Here is a 27,719-nt window from a genome sequence, read left to right as displayed (position 1 = left end):
GAATTTTTTGGCAAAACGAGGTACACTTAAGTGACCTGACACCTTATTCCACATTTTATTTAGATAATCCAAAATTTCCTAATTTTTTTTATGGTTAGTAGGTACTCACAGACTCATAGGGTGGTCAGTCTGTGCTTTAATCTCTGACTCCATCCTCCTCCCCCTCTCATATTGATCCCTGATCCTTCATAACCTCACCATCTGGGTAGAGCTACTTAAGTCGTCCACACTTCTCTCATGCAATTTACAATTTTAAATCTGTTGAGTGCTTTTGTAAATTTCTATTCAATGTGGCCTCTCAACTGAGTCTTGCAGCAGTGAATAAGTTTAGCTACAGAGATTTAATCTGAAAGTTTGGCAATGTTGTGTAGCTAATGAAACTTTGTTTAATGAGGCCTTTCATCTCATTGGTCAGGTAGCTTCCTGCAGGTGATGTGCTAGATCATGAGTGAGCCTCCATAAGGGAAGCCTTGCAGAAATTTTGATCATTTTGAATCCAAATTTCTGTTTATGAACATCTGCAAGCTAGTATGATTTTCTAACCACAGAAGAATACAACAGCTTAAATGCAATAACGGGCTTTGTAAACACCAAGATGTTATTGTAAAACAAATACAGACCTGTTTCAATAATGATGATGATCAAGATTTAAGAAGTAAGGTAGATAATAATGCAGCAAATTAGAGATTTGATGAAGTTTGAGGATTTGAACCGATGGACACATTTAACCCTCTGACTCCCAGAAGTGATTAACATGTAACTTCTCCCTACAATATCCATACATTATCCAGCAAACAGGTCATGAGAATATTCAAACTTATCAGGTAGAAGTTATCTTGATCTATCACCAAATTCTTGTAACATATTTACATGGAAATGTGTAGCAGCTAGAGGGGAGAATTAACAATCAGTTCTTAGACTAGATTGTTTAATCTGTATGAGAAAGTTTTGTATACCTAAATTAAAGCATACATAATTATTTCAGCTTCCAATTAAATTTTGTTAAACCCTTTCACTCCAAGAAGTGATCAATATCCGACTTGTAATTGTATAGTCAAGTGCACCAAAAAAAAATTAAAAAAATACATAGAAGAAGAATTAATAAATTGATCAGCTCAAAGATATCTGTAGGGGGAGGCTTAAAAAAGTGCCGAACCCACCAACGAGTTCAAAGCTACTGCGGTTTTACCTTATGTTAAAGGTCTGTCCGAACAGCTTTGCCGTTGCCTACAACAACAAGGCGTACGTGCTGTTTTCAAGTCAGGGACTACGCTAAGATCTCAGTTCGTGAGCGGGCAGTATTCTACAAATTCTGCAATCTGATTGGTTCCGAGAGTGGGCAGTATTCTCCCCATCCGGCCAAGCGGGAGTCAGGTTCTTTTCGCAACCATTTGTTAGGTTTTAGAAAAAAATTAAAATGTTATTCACCAGCCAAGGTCGGTCCGTAATAGGAAAAACTGTGCCCTCTGTCTTGTGTACCCAAGACCTCGGGCACAGTTTTTCCCAATATGGACCTCCCTTTGGTGAATAACATATATTTGTGCCCTCTATCAAGTTAGGTCAGCGGTGATATGTTATTACTTTACAAAAATATATACAGCTATTGTGCCCGCTATCAATTCGTTCAGCGGTAATACTCGATATGTTAAGTCAATAAAGTCGCGGGGGAAATTTATCTACGATTATGAGAAATTTCTGCAACGTTCGATTTGTCTACAGTATTACCACCTATTTGGTTAGATCATGATGATCCAGAGGTGCACCCTACTTCGAATGTGGCTTACTAAAATATTAATATATCTCAAATTACACTAGCCTGTCTGCTTTTGGTGCATGATTTCTGGGGCCATTCTCCATCCTTTAACAGAGACAACCTTTTTCACCTTCTCCTCCCGACTTTTGGGGCGATCGTTCTTAACATATCTAACGCTCCATTATAACTTCCGAATCATTCCAACGTATGATATTTCCAATGTTATTCACCCTTTATTTCTATGAAGTGATCAACATATGCTTCTCTTCACAGTTTCAAGACATAATCCCACAACTAGGTATGAGTGGACAAGCTCATCAAGTAGAGGGTGTTATCGTGATATAAAATCAAATTCTCTCAACTGATCCACAAGAAAATGTAAACAAGATCAGAGTGGGAGTTATGAATACGATCTGAGTAAGTTTAGGGTTTAATCATTTGTAACCGGATACCGCCGTCTTGAAAAAAATTAGTCTCATGACTGTTTTCCTGCGAATGGGCTTGATTCCGTCTTCTATTATTGCAAGAAGTAAAAAGGAAAACCTTTCTCCTGTATGAGACAATCAGGGAAAAGCTAAGGAAAGGGCATGATCACGGCGATCCTACAGCAGCTGAGTTCTTCGGTTACAACCACTCTCCTAAAGCACAGTTTCTGCTATGTCATTTGAACTGTTTGTAGGCTTGAAGCCCAGACCTATGTAACGTTCGCAGTGTAAATCCTTGGATTTTAGCTCGCTCGTCCAATTCTTGTTTTCCCCTGACAAGTCTTTGTCTCTGTCATTATTAACATTTCCGTTCAGAAGCGCTGACTTGTAACCAAGGGGAGATATCTCTGTTGGCTTCAAATAACCATCATCATCTATTTCTTCATTTGGCAACATAGGCTCGTCCTCAAGCTCTAGATATCCCTCACGGCCCTATGAGATCGAAAAAAAAAAATGAAAATGTTCATTGCATGACCTTGTCAGCTTGTCAGCTAGGATTATTTAGCGAGAAAAAGTACCGCATGACGGCTGGTAAATGAGTCTGTGATAATCGCCGTCTAAACATTTATTTCTTTTAAGTACTTTTTGACAATTTTGTTCACCGAGCTCAACATTTTTCTTTTTTCGTGCAAGACACTTTCCACGCGGATGATCCTTTCAGTATGCAGGACACGTGAAACACATATGAACCTTGTAATCGCCTTACTCACTAAAGAGTCTCTTTGACTAAATGGTAGAGCGTCGGAGCGCGAAATCCAAAGGTTTTGTGTTTGATTTTTCATGGCAAACATGAGTTTTTTCATTGTCCCTTCCACGTTCGTGACAAAATAAAGATCTTTCTTTATATTTTTAATCTTTGGCGATTTTTGTACGAGACGCAATGGCCAAGGATTTGGCGCATTAGACTACGAATGGAGAGGTCTGGGTTCGATCGTTAACCTTGTTTCTATACCCAGGAGTAGAAATGGCTGCCGGAAAAGTGTCTGGAAACCTGGAAAACACCTGGAGATTACGTACAATGAAGTGGGTTCCCAACTCATGCCGGTTGCTTGGTGCTACGGAAAGCGTGAAGAACATGGCATGTGAGCATATTTTTGCGCTTTTGTATCCTTGCAAATAACTAATTTGAGGTTTCTTCAGGTTCTCGTTCAGGGAAACTATCCAGTTAAGATAAATAACCCATATATGCCGAAAGAATCCATCTGAAGAAAAGAAATTTATGATGCACTGACCATGGCAGCAGAATTAGATTCCATCACGTGATCCAGCCTCTGCACAAGCGCGGTAAAGTTCGGTCGGTCTTCGGGTTTCTCCATCCAACAGTCTGTCATCATGGCATACCTGTCAATAAACACAATAATTTGCTGACTTTGATTGACAATTTAGCTGGGTAAAAGAGAGAAGCGAATCACGCGACGAGACTCACGTGATTCCTTATGCTGAAACTCGATTCATTCAGTTAAGAGAAGTTAAATGTTTTGACCTTTTTTTAGCTCATAAACAAATGGCGCAGGAGAAAACAAACTAAGTGTCCTGTGATCCAGTTGGTGGAGATTCTGACTGTCAAGAAAGGTCTGAGGTTCGAATCTTCGAGAATAAATCTTTATCTTTGTTCCATGTTCGCTTGCTGAAAATTTTCAATATCTCTTGTTATAAGTAACATTAACACTGATGTTAGCGCATCGCGCAGAACTCTGGGATAATGCCTCACTCTCGGATTTCCGCGCGGTTCGCTAACATCATTTTGTCATTTTTCACTGTTTGCTTTTGATTCGCGCGACGGACTTCGTAAAAAGGGAGGGGCTGCTCGTAGTCTAAAGTATCATACGTATTCGAGGCACATACATTTCTTCTGGACATTCCAAGGGTCTTTCCATACGATTTCCGTCCTTGATATATTGATAAATTTCTGTCGGCGGTATCGAAGGATAGGGATTTCCTCCTACAGTATAATGAAAACAATACGTTGGATTCGAATCTCACAAAGGCCAACCGGTCAACACTAATACAGGAGCGTAACTACGAGCCTTACTCTTTCAAGAACTGAAATTATTTTGATCTATTTTAGTATTTTTTGTACCTCTAGACTTCTCTTTTAATTAAAGTCAATTTCCCTTTGGACAACAGACCCTGTTGCTAAATGTGAGTGTTTACGTGTTTTGTGCTAGACGAGTAACTCAAAGTGAAAGGGATAATACCTTGGAAGGGTGGTAGGGTGGCGTGGGGTGAGGGGTTTACTGAGGAGGTTACAGTTTTGATGGCGCACTTATGAATCCGAATTCCTTTAAAATCGTCAAGTCTTACCAAGAGTAAACAGCTCCCAGAGAAAAATTCCAAAGGACCATCTACAAAATAAAATCAAAAGGAATGTGAATTACTGTGTGAACTACTTAACCTTTTCAAATTGCAAACCAACGCGAGTAAGTTTTACTTCAAAGGCGATTGCAATGGTTTAGTAAGGGGGGAGGGGTACCAGAGGACAATTGACCCCTTCCATGTAATAGGACACTCATGGGCTCCCTAGGGTTAGATATCGTACTCATGCCTCTGGATTTTGGAATAATTTTTTTTTCTTTTTTTCACCTGCACATATATATATATAATATATACTTATATTTCATACATTAGATTAAAATTATACATTTCAAAACCGTCTTACACGTCACTCTGCTCGGAGTAAACTCTATCAACTAGGGATTCAATTGCCATCCATTTCACCGGAACAAGGCCCTAGAAAGAAACATCAAATCTGTATGAGGAAAAGACTGATTGGTGGAAAAATAAATCACCAGTGAAAGTTTAAAACACGAGTACACTGTTGTTCCTTTTGTGTTTGTCTGTCTCTTTCAAAAGCCTACTCACTTCTGGGGTTCCACTCCCCCGACCTAATTCCCAGGGTCCTCACCGGGGAAGGAAGAGAGAGGGCCCTGGGAATGAGGTTGCGATTCCTGATTGGGAATCAACTTTTTTTCTCTTTCCCACGATCGCGGAGAGACGAAAAGTCATCCCTCTTTATGTCAACTAATATATACTCAGCGTCTGAAAGAAGGAGTTTCCTCTCAAATGGATTTGAATTTAGGCGTAACAGAATAAATTTGAGCTGGCTCACCGGCGAGACTTTGATGTACTTGTCATCTTTATACACATCTCGGGCTAGCCCAAAGTCTGCAACTTTCACCACATAATTTTCCCCAATGAGAACATTCCTGGCTGCTAAATCTCTGTGGACACACTGGAAAGACAATAACAGTTAGAGACTGGTCAACATCGATTGCCTGAGGAAGGGGAGGTCGGACGATTTTGATTGTAACATAATGATATTTACCTGATCCCCCTCCAAGGTTCTGCAGTATTCTAATGACCCCCCCCTTCCCCTTCTTGGAAGTCAATTGTAAATAGGCGACGGCTGATCTCCCCTCCGTCCTCCCCCCCCCCATGTGAAAACCACGTGTAAATAATGATCGGTCCTTGTGACCGACTCACAACCTTTTTATCTCACTGTTCAATTCAACTAGTTCCTAATTATGTCACCCTTCAAATTAAACTCTAATTTGGTTTATCAACCACGATTCGTAAATCATACGATAAGAAAAAGAAAAAAGGGGGAAATTCTTTTAAAGGATCACCTACCTTTCTAGACACAAGAAATTCCATGGCTCTAGCGACTTGAAAAGCTGCACTCACTAGTTCTGTCAAGCTGATCTGTTTGTCAGGATCTTCGGTGGGTGGCAACCATGTTGGGTCATAAATTCCTCGACTGTTTCTCAGAAATATTAACATGTTCCCATATGGACAGTACTCGATGATCACACAAAAATCACTGTAACGACCTGGATATGTAATTTGGTAAAATAAATTATATTATAAGGAACTGGAGTCGAAACACAATATGGAATGGATGAGACAAAACTATCTTTCCTTCCACTAACGTTTTAAAGTTGTAGTTTGTGCATCTTTGGCAGAAGTAACAAAAATAACGGCAAACAAAATAAAAAAAAATCAATAACAAAAATAAACAAAGAAACTAGAGGAACAACAGCATCATTCCTCCTGGTTGTAAACGAGATTTATATTTATGCTTTCTATGAAACTGGTGTTCAACTAACCGGGCTGCGAAGTGTAGTATTAAAACTAAGTGGTCTAATATTAGGAAGAAAAATTCTCCTTTAAACATTACATTGAGAAATAGCTTACGTGAGCGTTAAACAACAATAAGTTGATATTTAACCAAAGATAACGGAAAAAAATTATTAGCTTAAGCCACAATATCAGTGACGTGATCCTTTTTATAAAGTTGTCTTAGGTTTGTCGCACGATTCAAGGAAAATCAGTCATTGATTCTACGCCAAAAGATAGATTTCACTGCAAAACAGGTACTGCTCGTGGTTTACATATAACTGGACCCCTAAACATCTAGTTTTTATTACCCTTTGTGCAAGCTGCCAACAAGTTGACAATATTCTTGTGAGATCCGATGTGAATCAATATCTTTAGCTCGGAGATGAGGTCTTTGTGCTCTGATTCCTCTGCCCCCTCTGTTTAAGAGGAAAGTCGTTGATTTGGAGTTAAAATAATGAAATCACGTGTTAAATTATAGTTGAATTAGAGGTCATTCAAGCGAACTGCAATGTCCGGCAAAGTTTAAGATAGAAATTATAAGTATGGGCGACACAGTTGCCTAAAGATAAACACAGTGAAATCCTAAGGTCTTGGGTTTGATTTCCTCTTTGCCTTTCTCCAATCTGTAGTGTGTGTAAGTATCAATGAACTGTCAAGGAAACATGACAAACAACCTCATTCTCAGGGAACTATCTCTTGCTTTCTCGAGGAGGGAAGGAAAAGGACCCTGGGAACGAGGTTGTTTGACAAAAATCATTGGGCTGACTTGGGAAAGATAAGCATTCCTTTAAGTGGGGTTCAGCATTTGATCTGGTCGCATTATGTGCAGAAAAGTTGCTCTGTTTCCCAAAATTTTCTTCAGCAGAACAGGCGTAATTTTTTTGGCGTTCTTTAATCGAACGGTGGCAAGTGTAAGGTGGCGCGAAGTGTGAGTCACGCGCGAGGGAAGGAGCACGTGTCCTTGCGCTCCTTCCCTCGCGCTTGCCTCCCGCTTCACGCTCGCCTAGCGCTTGTCTTAGTTCGCCCGTAAAATGCAAAAATTTACGCCTGTTCTGCAGGCTACCACAATGTGGGCAAGTTGGATCGCGTGCGAAGTTCACGTCTGTTAGGCGAAACGATTTTTTACTCACCTTTCAATGTTTTGACTGCCACCTTAACAGGCCCATGAGATATAGAGGAACCCCTTCGTGAGTCCTTTAAAGTCGACAATCGATGTCTTTTGTGCGAGTTTACCGCTGACGCGCTATCACTTATGATGTTCCCTTCTGCTTCGGCCAAGTACACTTCGCCAAAAGCACCAGAGCCGAGCACTTTGCCTGCAATCCGTGAGAGTATTTGAACGGTAAGTTCGCCATAAGAAATGGCCGCTAAGAAGCTCACACCAGGCTCCACAGCATGGGCACGTTCATTGTAGGGGGAGGGGAAGTGGAGTTGGATAGACTAGATTTTTGGAAGTAGAGGGAATTATCGTGACATTTCCTGCAAACGCGAGTGTAGAATTAACAATTTACATCGCTTACTTTTCTTATAATCCTTGGAGAGATCTTGCACTATGCATTACGAAATATTTATCATAGTCATAACAAGTGAAAAATGCATATTCGTGTACTTTCATGTCCAAAATGCTGAAAAATAGATCGAGGGAGTATAGTTTTACTTGCTATTGATCTGTTGCGTAACTAAAAGGAAGGCGACAATTGGTTAAACCTAAGAAACTATTTATCTATTTAAATCTTACAGAAGCGTAGATGCTCTCTTGGGAACTCCCAGCGTTTGTCCAGTGGCAGCTTATGTACTTGTTCAATAAGAGGAATGGAGGAATCCAGCCTCGGTATCATGTCTGGCAGGGGAGGAGTGGTGCAGATGTAGAAACCTCCATAAATCTGACGCCGGCGACCCAGAATGGCAGCGATGACCAAGAGTAACAAAAACAGAGTCGCGCCAACGACAATGGCTGCTATGAAGGGGATCTTCGAGTGAGGTCCCAGGCTCGAAATGGCGCCAACTTGTTCTGGTTGAACTGTGGTTATCAAGATTGAGGCATGAAAGTATGCTAGAAAGGTTACTAGGTTGAGGTGTGAGGAAAGGGGGGAGAAATGAGGTAGGGAGGAGGGATGGGGAGGGGCAGTCAGGGAGGGTGTTATTGCTTTGACGAAGATCACTACAAACGTGTCGTTCCGTCAAAGTTCCCTCGGATAATTTCAAAAGCACATAGGCGTTAAAGGGAACCACGTGGTGCCGTTTACAGAATGGAAAAATTTAATTGATATAGCCTTCCGTCAAATCATGCAGAGTTAAAATATTTTTGCTCAATATATAGACTGGGTGATATTATTACAACTTGCTTTTATTGACGGAAATCGTCTTCCTCTGAGCTAGAATGCAAGTTTTGGGTAGCGACGGAAAAGAAAAAGGTAACTACCGCAAACAGCAGAGAAAGCCTCGTACCATAGCACACTTACCAACAGATAAAACCACCGAATCATGTCCAAACTTGTTTTCAGCTACGCATATGTAGTCCCCATAGTGCTGCTGTCGCAAGGATTTTATCAGAAGGGTGCGGTTCTCTTTGCCCCTATTCACGACAGGTACATAGTCACCCTCTGACGTTCTCTTGACCCATTTAACTGAGGGAGGGGGGTTACCTGTTACCTCACAACTGACATTTACTTTTTCGCCCAACTCCATGGTCAGGTTGTCATCCACCATGTTGGAAATTTTTGGCTGCGCTAAACGGAGAAAGAAGAATAATATTGAGGAGGAAAGAGAAAAGAGAAGAAAAAAAAAAACTGAAAAAGAAAGACAATTGTGCGGTGTAAGATGATTTGGAAGCAGTTTGGCATATGCATGAAAGGGACTTGAGAGATAAAAAAAAAGGGTTTGTATTTCCTCGTGAGAAACGGCTATAATTACCCAATGACTCAGATGTTACATCTTAGTTTATCCTCTCATGCCAATGACAAAACTCTTGAAATTTCAAACCTTCTACAACAACAAGTCTGAAAAAGTTTCCCTTTTAGGGTAAAACATCCTTTATAAAATATTATGAATGGTCTCCATGCTGAGATGTTTAACCAAGTAAGATTTGAAGCCTCACAAATCTTTCAAAGAAAGATGGACTTAACAACGGACTGGAAATTTGTCACACATTCCTTATACAAACCTAATACATTCAAAACTGCTTCACTCGTATCTTTTCCTTTGGTATTCTCGGCCTCACACCTATAAATTCCAGTGTTTTCGACGTGATTTGGTTTGCATATCAGCAACTCTCTCGTGAAGGGCGGGCGGTCACTCTCGATATAATGAAATCCATTTATTCTACAGTCATCCACTGACCCGAGGGAGAGCAGGCGCAACTGTGCGCCATCTTTGTACCAAGTGACATTTGGTGCAGGATACCCTGATGCAATGTTGCATTTTAACGTTGTGCTGTTAACGTTTGCTTCTTGGATAGTTTGATTTAAGAGCGACACAACGGGACGAACTAATTCTGGAATATAAAGAGAATAACGATTAGATTTATAGGTAAAGATGAAGCCAACCAGGGCCAATTATGAAATGACTGCGACCGGACAGTTTTCCAAACCCGGTCCTTGATCCAAAATCCTTTTTGCACCTTTTATGCAAATTCGTAAGAATTCCAACTTCCTGAACATTCCACTGAGACTCCCAATGGTGATTTCAGCCCCTATTAACGTAATGCTCAATAGGTGATAAAACTCGAACGGAGAAAACTTGTCCTGTCATTTATTGATTTTTCCACACGCTTAAAACAAATTACCAGCCTGAAAGAGTTACTCCCTCCCGGCGTTCACATCGCTAAGGCCGCTTTAGAGAACGGGGTACCCCACCCAGGAACGGGGGGGGGGGGGGTTTAGAGGATTTGGTTGTATCACGATTAAATTTACCCAATTCCCCCATAAGACTCTGTAATATCTGATGCTCTCCTCAATGGCAGTTAACTGTCAGTCACCTTTTTATAGCGTCTCTTTATTCTAAGTTCACGACGACCGATTCCTCCTCCGTTCTCTCTGAAAACCATGGAATCTCCCCAAAAATCCTTCCTCCCCCTTCCCCGCGATGAATAATTTCCCCTACCTGCAACAGAAACTGCTATGACTGAAATCTTTGTCTCGTTTGCAGTCCATCCGTAACATAAATAATCCCCAGCATCCCCCAACTGCGCATGCCTGATAGATAATGTCGTGGATACGTTATGTTTGTTCCTTTTCAATGTGTTGGATAACATCTGAGTTGAATTTCTTTTTTTCCATTCGAGGTACTCAAAATCTCCCAAGTCAGCTCTACATGAGATCGTAAAAGAGCTCAACTCATCTACTTGTAGAGTGAAAGATGAAGGGACGATTTTTGGTAAAACAGCTTCCTTGTCTGAAAGGGAAATCATGAGAAGGAAAAATTTAATGGAGTTTGAACGTAGTAAAATGCACAGTCTGTTTGTTCTCGAACCTGTGTTTACTTTTTAAAAATTGGAACAGTTTTTTTGCAAATGTCGCGAGCAGTGATCTCGAATAGTGTATGGTTTTCGCTGACCCACTTTCGGGAAAGTCTTGCGTATAAAACGCAGGACAAAAAAAAAGCTGCTTGTCAAAAATTCAAGTGCGGTAAAATTTGTATCAATTTTAGTAAACTTACCAACTCTGAGCACGGAAAAAACAGCGTCATCATGCCCGAGGAAGTTCTCGGCGATACATCTGAAGAAATATCCAGACTTCGCAGGTGGAAGAAACAAACTGCTTATTCTTGAAGGAACTTTTTCTGATGGATCGATCACATGACGTGGAACTCGTCGCCATTTTTTGGCATCTGGTTTACATCCTGAATTACAGATTCTGATTGGTTGTTGATACCACTTGAAGTGAGGTACTGGATGACCGCGCAGCGCTGTGGTCTGGATCGTAGTCGCGTCCCCAAAAGACAACACAAGGAGGTCTGTGTAGTTTTTCTTGTTAACAACAGGCTTTTCTGTCGATGTTACATGAATCAGCTTGTTTAGGCTAAAGACACACTCTACTTCTGAGTTTTAACTGTCTGTCTAAAATGCGATAAGTTTTTATTTAATGGGGTCCTAACACATATGTGTAAAAGCTACCATTAAATTATATCGCCATCTTAGGTTGTAGATATACATAAAATAAACGGGCCGTCAAGAAATTATGTCGAAAGTTTACCATAAAACTACTTTATGTATACTTCAAATGCGACGAACATGCTGCAATATGTTAGCATCAATGAACTAGAAATGGCTTTTGTCTGAAATTGTTAATTAGCAAGTGGAACAAATCATGATCCCTCAGGATTCAAATCCCCACCAATTCGGTTTTTTTTAATTTCCTTGAGATATCAAGTACAAGACGCGACTATAAAACAGTCTCCAGGTCACATTGCTTTTATCAATGACCTACCATGGATATCTAACGTGACAGTTTTGTTATCCGTTCCAGCTGAGTTCATGGCGACACAAGTGAAGACTCCAGTGTCAAAAGGATGAAACGCTTTCTTGATGACCAGCTCTGTACCAGATCCCCTCCATGAAACATTGTATTTTCCTTGTTGACGGTGAAGGAAGCATGTCCTCTTTCGTTCCAGATCTCCCTTACAGCTTCCGATTAGCCGCCCATTCCTGAACCACTTGAACGCAAGGGGAGGTTTACCTTCCGTTTCACAAAACAGCCTCACATTTTGGGAAGCGTTTACAGACGCCCGTGTCGCGAAGTTGATTATCTTTGGAGGTTTTTCATCTGACAAGTTTTCAAAGAGAAGCCATTCATGAAACCATGGAAGAATGATAAGGCAGAACGCTTAACGCTATTTCTCACCCAAATTAAAAAAAAAAAAAACAACAAAACAGAATCTGCGCAACTTTAAGGTGGCTTTGGACGCCGTCTATCTCTTACTTGCAACGATTTTTTCCCGATTTAGGACAAGCTAAAAATGGGGATCAACAACCTCAGGAACTCAGCAACTCTGTTGCTGTGGCAACTTAATGGGAAGAAAAATTGTTTAGAAATTTAATAAAACGAAGTTTAGACCTATTTGTTTTACAACGTCCTCTTATCATCGACCAAAATTGTCTAAAAGTACATTTAACTTTAACCAGACACCCTTGCTTCTTACCAACGAAAAGATTTGTTTTATTGTTGGCTGTGAACAAAGCAGTGGTAACGGTTAGCATTATTTTAGCTTACATTTGCAAAATTAATATTTATTGGTAAATTACTGTATGCACTTTAAGTGTCATGTTGCGAAGGCTATATCTTAAGTTCTGCTTCTTCCAAGACTTTGATAACAAAAAATCTCTTCCACAACTGTCGTCACAAACTTGCGTCATAATTCGCACGTCACATGCTTGCGTGACGAGTCTCTACGACTAAAACATGCCAAGAACATAAATTTGTATGTTACCTGAAAAAGTTAAAATGGCAACTTGAATTTTCTGGTCGGCATTCTGGCAATAATATTTTCCTTCATCGCTCTGCTGTCCTTGCATGATCTTAAACGTGTTATTTTGGCGGATCACGGAGACACCGTCAGGTATCCTTTGGTTAAGAAATCCTGGAGTTGTTTCGTGCCATAATTTCAACTCAATGTCGGCTTGAAACATGGAGCAGTTGATATCTACCAACTGATTTGGGACTATTGTGATCAACGAAACTTCAAGTGAAGCCGACGGATAAATGGTTGTTGTCGATGCTGTCGGCACTGCGTTTGCCGAATCTTGATGAAAAATATGATAAATCAATAAATTACAATGTTTGCGCCTCTGAATGGATTGGCCAATTTTCCTCGAAAGAGTTCCCTGCGCTGAACGACCCATGAAAATTCATTCCACAATTCATGTTATGTTAAACGGAAGACAGGTCTAAACGTTGAATAGATTCTCTTATGGGAATTATGTCCTCGGTCCCCGGCTGCCTGTCATAAACACACTTCCTACCCCTTGCTTGAAATATTGCATTACTCTACCTGTCTTTTAAAGGACTATCACTGAAAAGCATACTCTTTTGGAGGGATAGAATTTGTCTGAAGATTTAAAGGATACAAGCACAGCTCACTTGAAGGCAGAGACTGAACTAAGCTACATGGAAACAATTTTAGCGGCAAAACTTTTCATTTCCTTACTGACCTTTGACCTTGACTGTCGCTGTTTTTACAAAATATCCAACGCCAAAGTCCATGATCCTACATTCATAAACCCCAGCGTCAGAACTGCTGACATTATAAAGCTTAAGCTGGCTACGAAAACCCAATGTCAAGACGTTCTCCTCTGCTACAGGGACTTTGTTCTTGAACCACGCTATGTCACGTGATTCTTCCCCAGAGACCGAGCATGTAATGGTGAGGTTGTTGCCTTTTTCTACCTCGGAATTTTGCTGCGATAACTTTGGGACGGGCGGTTTTCCTGACGAGAAAAAAATACAAAAAAAGGGTGCTTCCAACAGGACACTAAATCGCATAAGCTTTAAGGCCAGTGGCCCGTTTTCTCGAAGGTCCCGGTACCTAAACGTGCCCCTAAAGCTGTTCTATTTTCATTCAAGATGGGGGTTTCAAAAGTTTTGAAAATTATGCAATAAAAATATCAGCTACAGTAACATAATGGACTGGTTAGGGTGCCAAAATCTGCTTCTCTATTCTTAAAGATTTGAAGGTCCCGTCAAGTTACTGGGACCTTTGAAAAATGTGATCCAGGTTCGAAAGCAAAATTTTATCAGCCAAGTTAATTCTGGGTGCCCTTCCTTTGGATCCATACCCTGAAAAAATTAGTTGAACTTCGTTCACTTTAAACTGAAAAAAGAATTCCTATGACTAATTAATTTTCCTCCCGTGGGTTTCCAAATTGCTTCTGGCGATTTCGTGGCAAAAACACGCTAGGAAGGGTAAAGAAAGGCAAAGTATCCTTTAAATATTGACTAAATCGTAAAAAAAGTCTTATGATTTTCTCTAGATCGTTTAATCAAGACCAGAGTCTTTAGATCACCAAATTGCCGAATAATGTGATAATATCCACGTTGATCTTAAGACTTGTTATTATCTATTGCCTGGGGGGGAGGGGGGATGGGGGATGAGGGGGGTGAGGTCAAAGGATTTTGAATGCGTCACGAGACGATTTACATGATCGCCCCCCCCCCCCCCCTTATTGACAGTAATTTAGCAGTCGATTTTTTATAGTCCCCCTTTATACTCAGTCGGCGACAACTGATGCCCTCTCCCTGCCCCCTGAAAACCTTGTGATCTCCCCCCAGAATTTTCCCATCTCCTACGCGATGAGCAATGAATAGCACCTTATACAGTAACAGTTGAAAAATACCTCTCAGGGGAATTGGAAGAAGAAACCCCAAGTCTACATCTCCTCGTGCTTGATTACAGGATGAAATAACCCTGCAGATAACCTTCCCTCTCATGGTCCGTTCTATTCCGTGTATGGTCACTGTTCGAGCCGTCAGGACAATCCTGTGCCCGTCCGGGATCAGTTGTGTTATACCGTCTGTGCGAATGATCTCCAAGAATATCATTGGCTGAAAGATGTGTTCGGCGCCACAATTCAAATCTACAGAGCTCCCGTTGGAAGCAAATAAATTTCTGTGCCCCGTGAAAATGGCAGATGACGGAGCTGGACGAAAGAAATTCAGGATTATTACTTTTAGACATGAGCTCTAAACTAAGAGAGTTGAAAGTTTGAGTTCTCAGTTATCAACTAGTTAAAGGGGGTAAGTTTCTAAAGAAACTGTAGTGCGGCGTCCGTTGGAGAGTAGCCCTTCGTCAGAGAGAATGAATTATTCATTTGCTCTGTTGAAGGGCTAAAACTGGAAACGTCAGCTTTGAAACTCTTTATGGTGGTCAATTTACGTTATGATCTCAGTTGATAATACTAAATTACCCTATCAGCTAGTTAAGTTTTTTAGAGTTAGTATGATCAATCTTGATTTTGACATTGAGAACCACTGTAGAGTAATTTAGTAATCTGGTATTATTTGTCTGTCGTGGTATAACAAAGGATATGTTAAGTTCTGACAGTATTTAAACTTAGACTGCTTGTGGTTTCCACTAGATCCATGTTAGATGTTTGACAAAATACTCCCGGAGAAGGGGTGGGGGGCTACTTGGGTTAATTTTCGCTGGGTATGTTCCGCTGACATATACCCAGCATGGCACATACCCATATAGACAAGATATGGTAACAACTTTTTCACCACGAATTTTCCATTTTTAAACCACAACTACCAAAATTTTCTCCGCCGAAAATCCCGAAAATGTGCGACCCTATTCTAATAAATCTATTGAAGATGTAACCCCATTATAGTCAATCCAATCATGGCAATGTGATCCTATCCAGCGGCACATCCTCATAAGCCTATCACTGGGAAGGTGGACTACGATGAGTGGCAAAAAGCTCAAAACGTAACTCTCCAGTTTGACTCTAGTAGTGATGAATAAAGCTCATTCATTCAAAAAGTATATTACGCTTTACCTGGTTTGATCATCAAGAAAACTTCTTGCTTTCGACTTATAGAGGCAGATGGTGCTTCACAGAGGTAGATACCAGCATCATGAAAATCCGCAGCGCGGATAACAAACGTCTGACCAACTCGAATGACTCTGCAGCCATCCGCCATTCGCTCCTTTATCATACCAAAGGGAAGCTTTTGTTTTAACTTGATTCTTATTGTAGGATCGTTCATTTGACAGCTTATATTTACGGATTCCCCAACAGTACGGTCTTTCTGCTGCAGTGAATGAGGCCAAGATTCCCACTTAAGAACCTTCGCTGAAAGAATAAAGGGTCAATGAAATCTTATGAGCCTAAAAAACCATCGGATAGGAGCTTCTGTCAGTCAAGAACGTCGCTTTTCAAATGGTCATATATCCATAATTCGTCTGACTATAGCTCGGTCTTCGGCTTTCTCTTCAGATTTACCAGCCAACTGAGAGAGTTGATATCTGTTTCTTCCCTATGTCTAAATTGCTCAGACCGCTTCCCGGCCAGAATAACTTAATTTTCTACAACGGTAGACACAGCTAAGATTTAATCGTTTAATCTACGATCTCAAGTCATAAGTACAGGCTGGTATTTTTGTTTCCTTTGCGCCCTCAGGAACGCTGCTTTGACCAGAGGTTTCATATCACAGTACTAGCAAATCCACAGTCCTATGCACATCATACTTCTCCGAACACCTTACCTGGAGTGCCGCACATTTTCTTGACGTCCTTCCACACCAGTCCCTTTGAGCAGCTCATTCTAGTGCTCTTCCCACCCGTGCACACAAGATATCCCGTAATGCTCTGCGGATCAGCGAACTTTCCATCAGGTTCCGGGCATTCTGAAGATGATTAAACGGAACATGTTTTAAAAACACCTCAGACATTCGAGTCAACTCATGTTCTTAACTCTCATTTAAGAGAAATGAAACACCAATATAAGCTCTGATATGCTACAATCGTCGTTTCTGAAACTCCATGAACTATTTCATATCGAAGTCGTGGCATTTTTTCACTTGCAGCCAAAAGCTACTGGAAATGATCGTTGTGATCTCCCAAATACCCATTTTTTGTGTGTCTGATGCTTTTATTTCAAAATAAAATACCAAAGTAAAAACCTTCCGGTTGGTAAGTTGAGGTAAAAACGCGCCAGAATTAGTTGCATTTTCCCTCCAGATGCCGAACCTATCTTAAAGGTGTCATTGTTTGAGTTCGGTAGCAGCACTCATACGTATCTTAAGTCATCCCAGGAAATGATAAGTTAAATCAAGCAAGATTAATGCACGTTTGACTTGAGGTAAAATTGAAGGAAATAATGGTATCTCCTACCTAAAACATTCAAGTTGACATGAGCTGACCAAAACCCGAACTTCTGAGAAGTTAAAAACGCACGGCACTCATACCAGCCAACCTGTTTCTTTGTGACATTCTTTAACAATAAAGTGTTGGACCATATTTCCCCTTCTTCGATGTCATACTGTCTCCTGACTTCTTGTTGTTGCATGGACAGAGGTCGTGCACTCTTGTACCACTGAACCGAAGATATGTTCTTGCCTTTTGCAGTACATGTTAGATTTTTATCTCTATGGACAACGACTCCTTGATATCTTGCTGTCACGTTTGGTTTTGGAGGGTCTGCAAAATACAAATTTCGCAACCACGTCATTGTAACCCGACATTGGAGATCAAAACTCACTAGACTTGAGGTAAGTTTTACTCGAAGATCGATCTATCTTGTTGATGTTAATGCAGCTTCTTGCTTTCATTAGACTTCGAGCAGTCCCTTCTTTTCGGCGGAGAACTGTGCACGAACAAAAAGAGAACAGGAAAAGGAAATAAAGTTCGTGCGCCGGAGGGAACTCTGGGAGTTAAGCGCATGAAAGAAGCGCGCGACAGACTTCCCGAAAAGGAAGGACTGCTCGTAGTCTAGCTTTCAATGACAAAATCTGTTTTGACGCAATAAGTTGCGCACAAACCGTTATTAGGCCATTACCTATCCAACTTAGCTTAATTAATAATGTTAATAGGACCAAGTCCAATTTGGTCCGTTATCATACGAGCGATTAACAAAATCGCGAGTATAATTACAGACAGAGTTGGACGACACAGAGTCCTATTACCAATTAATCATAACTGTTACAATTTCCAAAAACAAGAATACATTTAGGACAAACATCTCTGGTAGAAACAATGTGTTAAAGTAAATAATACCTCCCATTTGAAATTACCATGTCTTTTTTTACGATTAGTGGTTGTTGCTATGGTTATTGTGATCAATTCTGTGATTGGTGGATTAGGCTGAGTGAACTTAATTTGTGAAAAATAAAGCAGCTACTGCACCAATCATATTCGAGGAAATTGTAATGGTTATGATTACTTGAGTTATGATTGAGTCCGAGAGTTATTGATTCCTTTTAATTTCCTCGAGCGATCAATATCGGACATCCAGTCAATTATAACAATGATAATAACAAAGCCAAAAGTGACAACAGTAATGATAACTATAATAACATAATTTGCAACAACAGAAGTTAATTGCCTGAATTTTATAGCTTGGTGATGTACAATACATGAAACGTAATAACAGAATGTTAACAATAAATTATACAGGCTTTTCACATTACTTTGTAGTCTTGGTGTCACAATAATTCTTCCAATATATTTGTAAAATCTGGGACTTTTCGCCCTGCATACGTAAGAGCCCTGCTTTTTGTTGCTTACTCTATGAAGAGTAAATAACTGCCCATATTTGACCACGCCTTTTCTCGGTGTAAACGTTGCCCCAGACTGTAACATCAGCCACAGTCTCACATCCACTGTGGGGTTATTGAGCTCACAGCTGAGATCGACGGAAGAGCCTTCAGGAACCATACGATAGAAGTTTATCTTTCCTATGTGCTGCAGTGATCCACCTAGCAATCCCGGTAAGAAATAAACAAAACAACAAATTGTTAACCACAAAAGAGCCAATGGAAAAAATATCAATTTTAATAACAAGTATTTGAATTTTGTCTGTTTTGGCTAATTATCTCATCCAGAGCAAGTTTTCAAATGAGCGTAGTATCACAACTACCAATCACAACACAGGTTCTGACACGGGCAACCTGACTGAAGCGCGGGAAAACGTAAGTTGGTTTTCGTGTCACATTTGATTGGTTGAGATAATGCTGCGAATTTTTTCAGACCGACCACAGAGCGTAGTAAGCAAAACGAAAGCAATCCAAGATCACTTTTGATACTCAACTAAAAAAATAGCTCTACAAAAAAAATCAACGATTTCATTGGCTTTACCTTTCTTCTCGTTGTGATTGTTTTGAAAATCTCATAACCTCTCGAATAATCAAACTTCTAACGAATAAAAATCAAGCGCTTCGTTCTCACGCATTCCTACCCTTTAGTAAGTTTTCTTTTCTACTTTGATTCTCATTGGCTCCCTGACATGTTTCTTTTTGTTATAATCGACCACTCTGGTTACTTTGATGTGGGGCTTCTCAACACTCCATCAAAACTCGCCTTTAAAGCATTATTTTTGCAGGGCAAATTACAGTCTTTCAAGAACAAAATTACGATCACATGAAGGCTGATTTCTTAAAAGTTTAGATCTTGTTCAGATTACATCTAGACATTGAGAAAACTCAAGCTAACACGAATGTAAGCAGTATTTAGTTTTGTTCACGTTTCTCTTCATTGTTTTCTGCTTATTATGCACTTATTAATATTTTCATTTTTCAGCATCGTATCTGTATTTCGACATTTGCACCAACATTGACAAAGATTAAACAAATATCTAGCTAGTTTTTGTGACCTGTTCGTTCAGCAATGCTACTTCGCTTATATTAAAGCGTCATTCAAACCTGATATCATTGGCGTCGATCCAAACAAGCGGTTTCGTGACTTTGTTCACTGGGCACGAGTACAATCTCCTTTAAGCTAAATATATATATATATATATATATTTATTTCCTACTTTTCGCCATTTACAGTCCCTTTGCGAGGAAAATGCGTCACGTTCCAGACAAAGCTCTAATGTAAATTATCGTGTTTTTGGAACAAATCCATTCTTATCAGGGTATATTCAGTAAACGGTTTAAGATTAAAACTTCCTAGAAAGGCAAAACATTTTGACAGTGTTACGATATCATTTTCAAGTAAATACATCTTATTAGACGCTTTGTTGTGTAGCATGACTGTATTTTGACTCGCCCTGCGGGCTCGTAGAAATATGGCACAACTCACAAAAATACTAAGCGATACCACACACCAAAGTGTCTAATGAGATATATTTATTTCGAGTGTAAGGTTATTCGACACTCTACTTGATGCATGCATATATTAACTTCCTGACTTTTTCTTTTTTTCAATTTTCCCTCGCTAATGATATCTTCACGACATTGAGACGTTGTAAATTTGTGACATGATTTATTTTATATCCATTCTTATCGTTATCAGACTTCCCTTAGCCTCACCTGGTTAGCCGTTGAAAAAAAGCCAAGGGTCGCCGAGCCAAAAGCTTGTGAAACAGATATTTACAATTAAAAAACTCATTATTCTATCATAGCTCAATTTCCTGTCAGTAACATGCTTCTCAAATGAGAGTAGCGTCCAACATAATCACCTAAAATTGAGTCTCTTTTGTTTGTTTAGTGCCAAACCCTTAACTCATAATGCGTTTTTAACGCTTTAAATTGGATCACAAATAAACGAAGCGCCTGTCCTGGCGGAAATCCATCGACACTGCTAAAAATTAAAAGCGCCACAAGATTAGCAAAATTGGCAAGTTTTTCCAGTGCCATGGTTCGACGAATTCTCGAAATTTTACAGACATTTGAACGGTGGGGGGCAAGTTTATGCCCCCCTAAATACGGATGTCTCTAAAATGTCGCGACTTCACAAGGTCTTAATTTCTTTACTTTTTAACATATTACTCTCAAACTTGACAGTTCTGCTAATCTTGCTTGGCCCTCTTTGCAGCTCTGTCAAACGATTTCCGCTGACCAAACCATGTCAAAAGATAAGAAAATCATGATGGAGTATACTGCATGACAACTACACAATATCAGCACCGTAGTATTATTTCAAGTTCCAAGGAATTTTTAGCAAAGATTAAAAAAGGTTCACCGGAAATTAAAATTTCCTCCTTGCAAGCCATGGTGCAATTTGTGGGATAAAGGCTTTCAAGTGTCTTTGTTGTTTGAGTAAAATGACCGTCAGTGTTCCGTAAATTAAAGTTGGATATCAGTCAAAATTTCTGGAGTTATCTGTGTGGGTAAATCATTGAGTTAGCCCCCCGTACCCCCTAAAATCTTCGAATTTTTGTTTTACTGATGAGTTGAATTTTTTTTGTCTGTATTCAACGCAATCGTTTATCTGCGGCATGTTTCAAATGTCTGCTTATTTCATCGTTGAAGAGAGGTTTGATTAAGAAAAAAACTCGCCTGTAAGTTAAATTAGAAACACTTGCAAATAAATTTTAATTGCAAGTGATGTTTATAGGTTCAGTGTTCTCAAGCAATGCAAACTTAGAGGAATTCTTAACGTTACGTTTTTATTTCCTCTCCTGTTTCAGTTTCATTCTGATTAGTTTACACGAGACATATTTCCTTCCCGATCTCTGGAGTAATTAAATGTTGTTACTTGACTACAAATAAACCGAATCGTGCTTTCACTCCTTTGTACTGAATATTTCATGTCACGCCTCTGAGCAGATATCCTGTTGATTTTAAGCGGTATTTGAATATTTTCCCATTTCAGAAAATACCAGTAGCTAATACCGCGACCACATACGGCTAAAGTCTGGATGCAGCGAGCGATAACGAAGTCACGACTGTAAAAGACAAGTCAATTTTACTCCTATGCTCGTCGTTCAGGCAGAGACAGAAAGGCCTCTAGAAAACCACATTGTTAATCTAATAAAAAACGTAAGTTGAGTGAAGGATACATCTCTTACCTTGAGCGCTTGTTCGTAAAATGTTCCATAAAGAAATAATTAACAGGGCACGCACGAATACACTCCAAAGCCAGTTCACGTTCGATTCCATCCAAATCGCCGTCAATTGTGAAAACGGTAACCATGTACTAAAGAACAGTTGTCACATCGAGGTGTTTAAAGCAGCTCTTGAATCTTCAGTGACGCGTAGTACGTTGAAGATCAGCACATTCTCAGAGTGATTTAGAGATGAATGGATGCTTTTGACGTTTCAACCCTGATGTCGACAAATCTAAACCCACAGGATCAAATTACTGTCACGAAATAACTCTTTGTAGTCGGAAACAGATCGTAATTTAGCATAACACACTGGTGCTTTAGGAAACGTCATTTATCGATTTATCAGTTTGATCAATTATCGATCGTCGCTTACGTCACTTTGTCTGAGACTGCCCCTCTAAACCGAGTTTCTTGCTCTTAAGAAAGAGCGTTTTCACGACTACAGAAGTTATAACACAATTTTCACCGTATGGGTCCGTATGCGCACTACATAGTCATGATATCTGACAGAGCGACGTTTTATTTATTTTATTGTGAATGCCACACCTGACACACCCGTTGATGTGGGCGAAGTGCTTGCGGCATTTTGTAGACCTCCCCCGACGACGCGAGGGAGATTTTTGCATTGATGTAGCGAGTCTTGACGCGTAACGACACCAGGATCGGTGAGAAAATGATGCAGGGAGGGATATTTTATTTTAAGGAGATTGTGATCTATTCCTGCGATGATTGTAACCCACCATCAAGGTCTCTCGCGCGATCGCGGGATGAGGGTGCCGAAAGGCGAGGTTCCTCCTTTACATCCCACCTCCATCCCCGGGAGCCCCGTAGAGACTTGGAGTTTGGTCGCAGGCTGCGATAATTGGTGCTTCATAAACCCTTCCTTGAGAACCGAATAAACGGTGCCGGAATAGCTCTGAAGAAGATCTAAACAAGCTCGTTGGAGTCAGCAAGAATATTTATCACATAGAAGATTTTGAATTTCTGAAAAACTAATTGCCGAGCTGTCGATGTTATATATATATATATATATATATATATATATATATATATATATATATATATATATATATATATAAAGCAATATAAATGTAAAAAAAATATGATATATGTTTATATACATATATAAGTTTGAAAAGCATTTTTGAGCAGGGACTATAAGCAAACGTTACAGAGACGTTAAGGCCCAGTGATGTTAGTCTCGAAGTGATGGTCTGGGTCCTAGTGTAGTATCCAGACTTCCCGCCGCCAAAACATGAATGGTCTTTTTATACATTTATACCAAACAATTACATTCACACTAAGTTTACACTCGTAGAAATTGTTCCGACTCGTAAAGAATCCGTACGAGTTTGGTTTTGCCGTTTACACACAAGTAAATAAATTCGAAATTAAAACTCCCTCTCAATTCGTGTCCCCGGAAATTTTAAATCCGAAATTTAGAGTTGAAACTTTGTGGCTCCGGAAGCTTTTGAATCCGGAAAGCTTATCCGTGAAAGTGATTTGAAGAACGAATTTGGGTACTTTTCCGCCTGCGATCTTTAGAGTTTGCCATCCTTTCTCAGATGAACAGGCTAAGATCTTGTGGCAATCCATTCTGTTCATATGACGTGACGAACTATTTCCTCTTGGTATTTGCTTTTGAAACTCTCCTGTTCTAATTATAAAACTTCGGGATCCTTTTGGGAGGAATATTCACAAACGACTCCGAGCAGTAGTTTCAAGTTCGTCATCTGTCCAACTTAAATTTGCATCTTGATCGACTCTAGCCCCTTTTTTCAGCGGAATTTTGTTTCATCGATCGAGGCAAGAAGCAATCTTGTAACCACTTGATCCAATTTTCTGAGAAACTTGTGGATTATTAAACTTTAAAACGATCTAAGATGAATCCTGGCAAACTATGCCGGCAACTCTTATGAGTAGATCAGGATTTGACAACTTGAAGTTTTTAATACGGATGCAACTGACGCGACAAAAATTTGTCATGACAAAATTCTATCCTTTGGTTTCATCGAGGCAATTCTAGTTTTGTCTGCTGGTTGGAAATCAATAATCAGGGTCGGGGGCTGGATATCGGTTTGACGGTGAAAAAACTTTGTCTTCTATGGAGCCATTTTCGAAAAATGAAAATTTTATGACAAAATTTTGTAAATACAGCCACTCGTTCGACCGGGTCAATAATGTTGAAACATCTATTATGATAACACATTCAAACTCGTTGGATCAGTATCGAACTAAGATTTTCGTTAAAATGGGAAACAATTTTTTTTAATAGCCATGTTTGAACATTGGTACTATTTAGTAAATATGAGGGCAAACTCACAACGCAAGGAATACTCCTGCAAAGGGGCACAACTTTTCTGCTTCATACTCAGTCAGTTCAGGTCAAATTTTGTTACGTGGATGACTTGAGTAAAGCTGATGTGATCATAACTCTTAACATCCGCCAACGGCCCATCCTCAAGCTCCCTGATTCCTTCTGCAATCTGTTCATCATTCAACTGATGAAGCATGCTCATGTATCGACATCGGTACATCTCATACAACTTGGATTTTGTCAGAGACATCGGGCAGCAATACTCCTTCTCTGATACACGTACGTTTGGATCTGCAACGAGCTTTCGGAGAAGTTTTCGCTTTTGGATGCCAATCTCCACCGCTGCTTTCTCGACTCTTTTCGCACTTTTGAAACATGGATAACCTGTGTCCATTGTGGTCACTTCGATAAATATGCCTCCGGGGCGCAAAGAGTGAAAGATGCTTTTGTAGACGGCGACAGGATCTGCGAAATGGTGCGCGGCGCCAATAGATATCACTCTATCAAAGCAATGGGCGATTTCGGGATGAGAAAAAAATTCTTCAGCAGTTTTCAGAACTGGGTAGGTTCCTTCTCGCTTCCACGCTTTTTCTTGCATTTCTACGCTGGGATCCACGCACCAAATTGGTTTGGTCAGTCCGCACTTTTCATAGAGTTTTTCGGCGATGATCCCCGTCCCACTACCAATGTCAGCTATAATGTGATGTGGCTGCAAGTCCAAACATTCTATCAGAATTGGAATATTTGCTTCATGAAATTCTTTAAAGAAGTAATCGAACTTTTCTGCCATAGAACCATAGTGATCTGAAAAAAAATAAAAAATAAAACCACGATATCAAGACATAGCTTGAGGATGTTTGTGTGTTTTGTCCGCGTTATTCTGTCCTTCACGCGCCCGACCCAGGCCCATTCGTTTTTTCACTCTACTATTGCGCCGTTTATTAATTCGCTCCGTGAACGCCTGGAACACGCCAAGTTTACACCAGTTCAGATGGCTATTATTAAATTACCTAGATAGCTTCGTTTTCTCTTGAGAAATATAAAGATGCCAGTTATAACCGCTCCCCCTCCTTTGTCTGCCTATCGCTTTTACCACTATTTAGAGGTAGAGGTCACCAAATCTTAACGGCCCGTTTGTGATTGTCCACCTGTTTTAAAAAGAATGAATTCGTTTAATCTGATCGTTATATGCTTATGATTAATGATTTTCGTCGGGTGGTGGTGACTGTTAAGTCACAAAACTCAGCGAAAAGGCAAGTATGTTCAAAAGCACTACACGTATGCGTGCAAATCCATGACCTTTTGGCTCCACATATCCACAGGAAATTGCCGATGTAACACCTATTTTTTTTGTCGGCTTTTAGATGATCGGCTGGACAAATTTCACAAATTGTGAAAATTTTGCGAGATTTCACCGTAGCAAACTGAAGAAAATCAAAGGCAAAGCCAAATTATCGATGGCGAGCGCCTCCCTTCGTGGAGCCTTAGCTTGAAAACGAAAATCATTTTGTTAATATTTACTACAGCAAACGATTGTCCGAACCTTGCTCATCGCCGTTTTATGATCTTTAGGACCTAGAAAAGCGAAAATATAAAAGTTTTCCGGAAAAACGTCACGCTGCGCGTGCACCAACATTAAGCAAAACCTAGAACTCTATCGAGCCTCCTAAAGGTTACTTCCCACCTTTGCGGGCGTCAATCAACAAAAGTATGTCAGGCTTTTTCAATATTCTGATTGGTTGTCTAGATATAGGCATCTAAAGTTGGAGTAGCTAAAAATATGCGAGGCGTTTTGCGTAAGTGGACATCACGGGACAAATATTTCAAATATCGTTTGTCATTATTCCTGGAATGTTTTGGCGAAATTGGACGAAAATTGGTTAAATCTAGATACCCTATAAATTCGCTCAAAGTTATTGCATTCTTACCAATTTTAGCTCAAGTTCGCAAACAACTTGCGCCACGCCAACGGATTATCACGCCTCCTGAAACAGCAAACCAATGGGATAACGGGACTTCCTGGCGTCATTGACGATGGATCAAGATTTCCCGGGTAAAGCAACCCATTGCTAACTCTTTTTCTTTTTTTTCGGTAACAGCCGGTTTCGCTACTTGTCGAGTACGCTACGTTCGGGTTCGCCACATGTTCGCTACCGACTTACATGCCGAATTCGCTGCTTACTTTATCCTACCATTCTATCCACTTCCACGATCTTTTAGAACTAACATCTTGTTTTAAAGAAGTCTTCCTTACTTAACCTGAAATGGGCACCATGTTTTAACATATTATCGTGGTTTTCATTGAGCTAAGAGGGAAGGGTACGGCTGCACGTAAGCTATCATCGAGCCCGCGCATCGGTCACAATGGAGTGAGCAGACCAAGAAAACGACTGTTAACGGCTAGCACCTCTAACCTTTGGTCTGTAAGAGATTTCTTAATGAAATCTTTCCTCTGAAGAACATTGACATCTCTATGAAAGAAGCTTACAACTTTGTTGACTTAACCAATACGTTCCATCCTACAATCAGGTTTACTTGTGGAACGCAACCTCGCAACAATCAAAAAAATCGACGAGGCGGTTAAATGCAAACTAGACGGCAATCTGCATATGATCACTTTAACTGACTTCTAAAAACGGCAATCACGCAGTTGGGAGTATCAGTTGAGTAACGAAACCGGCGCATGCCTTTTTTTATCTCGATCGCTGAGTGGAGCGTTAAGGAGGACGACAAAATCCGCGGTAGAAATGAAAAAAAACGGAAAATGTGCTGAGGAGCAAGACAACGGACCGAACGAAAGCTTTCAAAATTACGATTTTTATCAAGCCTGGTATTTGCATAAATGAAAGGAACCTCGTTTTCAACATTATGAATGGCAAATTTGGTTTGAAGGCGACCTCTTCGTTCGAAATCTGGACGCAGGCGTGGAGCTCCGCGAGGTACCAGTACCAGCCGCTTTTTACCAAGGACTTTCTTCTGCTTTTGATTTTTCCATGAGCAAAGATTTTTCCATAAGGAAAGAGCTTCCACGAGTGAATTTTGTCAAGTGCGTGATGTAAACAAAATATAGAAATAACGTGAATAACGAGTCCCAAGACGACCGGTTGCCGCGAAAATTTACCTCAGGGGATTGCAGATTTAATGAATGTAACCGAAGAAGTTACAATTCATAGACCCAACGTTTCGACACTCCTGTCTAGTGCCTTCATCAGGGGTGATCTAAACGCTGCAACAAGAGGTCCTTTTATATGATCACTAATTAGCGGCCTTTTTTCTGACGAGGTGTAAATAGGCGTCAGGAAGCAGACCGCCATCGTCACGATTTAAAGGAGCGTGGGCGGAGTTTATGTGCCAAGCCTCCAAACAAAGGCGCTGGTGGTAACGCCGATTAGTAGTGATAATTTCAGAATTATCCCACCCAATTGTATGGTTGGTTAGGCAAGTATGCTCCGATAAAGCTGAATTTTCCTTTTTGCAAAGAAAAACCGCTTTTTGGTGCTCTTTTAACCGTGTACCAAACTGGCGTTTGGTCTGTCCGATGTATTCGTTATCACAGTCATT

General features: G+C 40.2%; 1 protein-coding gene across 1 annotated transcript; it reads right to left on the bottom strand.

Moving 5' to 3' along the window:
- Positions 1–1,966: 1,966 nt before the first annotated feature.
- On the bottom strand, positions 1,967–22,310 carry LOC131794852 (vascular endothelial growth factor receptor 2). The gene is made up of 23 exons (XM_059112418.2): positions 21,803–22,310; positions 18,480–18,767; positions 17,185–17,490; positions 16,557–16,697; positions 15,848–16,144; positions 14,687–14,989; positions 13,505–13,780; positions 12,784–13,095; positions 11,784–12,119; positions 11,014–11,343; positions 10,459–10,749; positions 9,521–9,850; positions 8,820–9,086; positions 8,096–8,377; positions 7,488–7,673; positions 6,666–6,773; positions 5,869–6,068; positions 5,348–5,470; positions 4,898–4,968; positions 4,543–4,583; positions 4,084–4,180; positions 3,471–3,579; positions 1,967–2,670 (listed from the first exon to the last, which is right to left on the bottom strand). Exons 1-23 carry the CDS (start codon positions 21,891–21,893, stop codon positions 2,392–2,394), a joined length of 5,064 nt encoding a protein of 1,687 aa, XP_058968401.2. The 5' UTR covers positions 21,894–22,310; the 3' UTR covers positions 1,967–2,391.
- Positions 22,311–27,719: the final 5,409 nt, after the last annotated feature.

This window comes from Pocillopora verrucosa, chromosome 14, assembly GCF_036669915.1.
Source record: "Pocillopora verrucosa isolate sample1 chromosome 14, ASM3666991v2, whole genome shotgun sequence".
Taxonomy (NCBI): Eukaryota; Metazoa; Cnidaria; class Anthozoa; order Scleractinia; family Pocilloporidae; genus Pocillopora; species Pocillopora verrucosa.
This window is presented reverse-complemented; position numbering and strand designations above follow the sequence as displayed.

Excerpts from the sequence above, each read along its gene's own strand:
- LOC131794852 (XM_059112418.2), bottom strand. The coding sequence starts at position 21,893 with ATGGAATCGAACGTGAACTGGCTTTGGAGTGTATTCGTGCGTGCCCTG. Across the intron at positions 14,990-15,847 it reads TTTCTTGATGATCAAACCAG|CTCCGTCATCTGCCATTTTC; the intron begins GTAAAGCGTAAT and ends TCTTTCGTCCAG. Across the intron at positions 6,774-7,487 it reads GGCAGTCAAAACATTGAAAG|AGGGGGCAGAGGAATCAGAG; the intron begins GTGAGTAAAAAA and ends CCTCTTAAACAG.